Source organism: Etheostoma cragini, chromosome 11, assembly GCF_013103735.1.
Source record: "Etheostoma cragini isolate CJK2018 chromosome 11, CSU_Ecrag_1.0, whole genome shotgun sequence".
NCBI lineage: Eukaryota > Metazoa > Chordata > Actinopteri > Perciformes > Percidae > Etheostoma > Etheostoma cragini.
In genome coordinates, this window is record NC_048417.1 from 8,356,406 (window position 1) to 8,360,301 (window position 3,896).

At 41.3% G+C, this 3,896-nt stretch overlaps 1 protein-coding gene across 1 annotated transcript; it reads left to right on the forward strand.

The window, feature by feature from the left end:
• The first annotated feature begins 1,707 nt into the window (after positions 1-1,707).
• olig1 (oligodendrocyte transcription factor 1) lies at positions 1,708-3,241 on the forward strand. The gene has a single exon (XM_034886451.1). It carries the CDS (start codon positions 2,036-2,038, stop codon positions 2,801-2,803), a length of 768 nt encoding a protein of 255 aa, XP_034742342.1. The 5' UTR covers positions 1,708-2,035; the 3' UTR covers positions 2,804-3,241.
• Positions 3,242-3,896: the final 655 nt, after the last annotated feature.

Sequence of the window (3,896 nt, forward strand, 5' to 3'; positions counted from 1 at the left end):
TCACCTGTGGTTGGAGTCAATTGGCCTGTTGTCTGCCTGCCTGGAACTGTGCCCAGCTCTCTGCCAGCTAATTTGGTTAGCGTAGCCACTCAGAACAGAGCAACAATAACCTCCACCTCAAATCCATCAATTAACTCCCAGCACACAATGATGTATCCATTCACTGTTTGCCAGAACTGTTCTCTGGCGCGATTAATACCCATGCTAATACTGCTAATACCTGCCCTCTGTCACATAAGAATGTGCTAATGATTTGAATGGCTTCCGAGTTGTTGGCTGTAGATGAACTTTGTATTAAGCCCACGGTGTTTTTTGTGTGCCCTTTTGATTAACTTAACACAAAGAAAAAGTAAAAGCAATGTTTGCTCATGTTGTCAGATGCTAACAAGCCCACTGGTGGCTTTTAGACACAGCAATGCTTTGAGCCAAATGCTAACATCAGCATGCTAACATGCTCACAATAGCAATGCTAACTTGTTTATGTTTACCAGCTAACGTTCATCACATTCACCATTATTTTAGTGTGTTAGCACGCTAACATTGGCTTAATAGCACCAACGATAAAGTACATCTGAGGCTGATTGGACTGACATAAGTTTTGGAATTGCACAAGAGGTTGTCGCAGTAAAAGTGATGTTGTCATGCAAACAAGTTGTCAGAGTTAAGACAATGTCCTTGTTTATCCCCTAACGTGTCCTGTAATAACCTACAGGATCGTCCCCTTCTCTGCTTGGAAAACTGCTTATTTACTCTGATTATATAAACAACAATAATAATTATGAAGCTTCCAGCATATGTGATGCCAGGACCCAACCTTTTACCTTTACCAAATGTTCAATCTGAACTCACTAAAACTATTTAGAAATCCAATGCTCTTCCCAAATGGAACAATTTACAAAAAACAGACAAAAATGTATCTATCGTTTTATTTGTAGATTTTAAGCTCAGATCTGCCAAATGCATTTTTACCTCATTGGCAGCTGTGTATTCAATGTTGTCAGTTCAAATTCTTCTTGTTTTATTATACTGTATATGTTTTATATGTGGTAACATCATAAAACACGGACAGGGCCTCACTAAGAATAAAATTCTCTTTTACAGTTAGTGTCCCGTTAAAGATAGCAGCAGCAAAAGGAATATCAAAACATTTCAGATACAGGCTAAAAAATTGCCTCTTTACTTTTGCTGTCTGTCCACATCAAAAACACAGTAAATATCAATTCACAAGTGTTATTAACTTTCAATCTGGTCTGGGTAAAATCATTTTGATGTTGATACTCCATAATACAAAATTACCAACCAACTTTCAAAACCCTATGCTTCATTGTCAGCAGCACACGTTAAAAAAGTATTTCATATTGTGCTTGTATAATGTCTAACGCTTTAATGCTGTAGTGTTCTTGTGCACAGGTTTCTCTTCAAACAAAGATCCTAAACTAACCCCTAAAAAAGCTAACATCAACCTAATTTTTTCCAAATATCTTGCCTTAAATCATTCCAATTTAAATTTTTTTGGGGTTTTGACTGGTGTCACCACCTACCAGTTCTTTCTCACTGACAAATATCAAAAAGTCAGACGTGCATATGTGTGTTTCTAAAGAGCACATCATGTGTCAGGGAGGAGTTGAGTTGAGGTGGGGGTATGTGAGGGGAGCATTTAGCTCACTTTTCCACTGTGTGAGCTTTCATTCTCACCACACGCAGCTGTGGAAATGAGATAAAACTGAGCTGCCACTTTAGGAAGCTCTCATTCACTCACTTGTGCAGCCAGAAACCTCTGAAGCCAAAACTTTTGGTGACTCGTCATTGTGCTGGATGGCAGCTGTTTTCTGCAAGCAATAGAGAGATCAACAGGTGGAGGGAATGAAAGTTTGATTTTTTCAATTTGTGGATTTTGAAAATAAGCAGAAGTGTGAAGTATTTTTGCTTTGACTATTTTTGGTTTGTATCTCAAACTTTATATTTTGCTGAAGACGTTTTTAAAGAAGACAACACTGAACTACAACTCTGAATATAGCACACCACTGAACAGACTATGAATGTGCTATCAAACCCAGTGATCAGGGCCCAGGAGCAGTCTTTACCTCTGTGTAGCCCCGGGTCTGTCCAGGATTTACCCCACTGCCCTCCAGGGTTCAACCTGGGCTCCCCTCTAAACCCTGCACCCATGCTTGGCCTCCAGATTGGCCAAAGACCAACCAAACCACAGAGGGAGCTGAGCCCTGAGGAGCAGCAGGAACTCAGAAGGAAGATCAATAGCAGGGAGAGGAAGCGTATGCAGGACTTGAACATTGCCATGGATGCCCTCCGGGAGGTCATGGTGCCTTATGGCTCCTCGCCATCTTCTGCCTCCTCCTCTCAGTCCCACCAGCCTGGAGCTCCTCCAGGCCGCAGGCTCTCTAAGATATCCACCCTAGTTCTGGCCAGGAACTACATCCTTCTCCTGGGTTCGTCTCTGCAGGAGATGCGGCGGCTGCTGGGAGAGGTAAGCGTCGGGATGGGGGTGAACACAGGACCGGTCCCCCGGCTGCTTCTCACTGGAGGGTGGCCCCTCATCTCTGGCCCCAGTCAGCTCCTCCTCACCCAGGAGTCCCTCCTCACCACAGCAGCATCCTCCTCTTCCTCCACTTCATCGTCTTCTGCTGCTAAATGTCCCCTGTTGTCTCCGGGCCCCATGGAGGCCTCACTGGCCCCTGTGCAGTGGAGCTCTGCAGGGCCCTCAGGAGGGCCAGTGTGCCCCTGTGGAGTCTGCAGACTGCCCAGATTTAGCCACTCCACTTCAGCTCCAAGATTCCCAAAATGACTTCCGGAAGTTAAAGTTTAAGAACGGACTTGATGACTGTTACAGTAAATGTATGTAAAATTCTTTTTATATGAATTGTTATTTTTCTAACATTTATAACAGGTTTATAATAATTTAACTCACAATTATCCTTTGAGTTTTTTAAACCTAATGGATCTACTCTATATTTGGTAAGCCAGTTTCTAAGTAAATATAACCCTTTTTGTTTCAGAGATATGTTGTGTGATATCAGTTTTCCCATTTCACAGAGAAATAATTTACTATCGTACTTTGTTGATCCATGGTGAAATTGTGTGCTGTAATGACGTGTGTGTGTGTGTGAGTGTGTGTGTGTGTGTGTGTGTGTGTGTGTGTGTGTGCGTGTGTGTGTGGTGCATTTGATTCCAGTATCAAAAGAATATATATATAAATATCACAATTTCCCCACTGGAGAGGGCCCAAACCATGGACCATTCTGAAATAAAAAATATAACATTTAAGAACACTGAAAAACTATTCTCAGTTTCTTACTATGAACAACGGGATCCAACATGAACTGATTTCATATGAATGATTTTTGTGAATGTTTTGTGTTTTTGTCCTAGCTTTTCCCACTGGTTTGAAGTGAGCAGGCTTGTGTCATGAAAGTGAGACATCCCTCCTGTCACCAGGCAGACTCCCCCTTTCTCTGTAGTAGTCAAGCTTGCTCTTTAGCAAACATTGTGTGATTGAGCAGTTTACAATTTTCACCATCAATTATGAAGACATAAAGTAATTTAACACATGTATGCTTTAATATAAATAGGGATTCACAGAAATTACATCTTCTCCACCATCCCAGTCTCTTAGATAATATAAACTGCTTGTTTTCCAATTACTGTACATTCTGAAGACAAACTTAAAAATTGCCACTTGGATTATGTTAGGCAACGTTTTGTTTTGATTAATAAAGCTCTACATTTTTTTTACCCTACCAGAAGTGGATGGTGGGCATACAAAGCGCAGAACTTTGACACTACAGTTGTGATATGGTTTAGGCACCAAAAGTCTTGGTATGGTTAAGGTTGGTGAAAAATCATGGTTTTATTCAAATGTTAATAAAAACGACCTACGT

What these genes read in the sequence shown, in the direction of transcription:
- olig1 (XM_034886451.1), top strand. Translation starts at nt 2,036, where the DNA reads ATGAATGTGCTATCAAACCCAGTGATCAGGGCCCAGGAGCAGTCTTTA.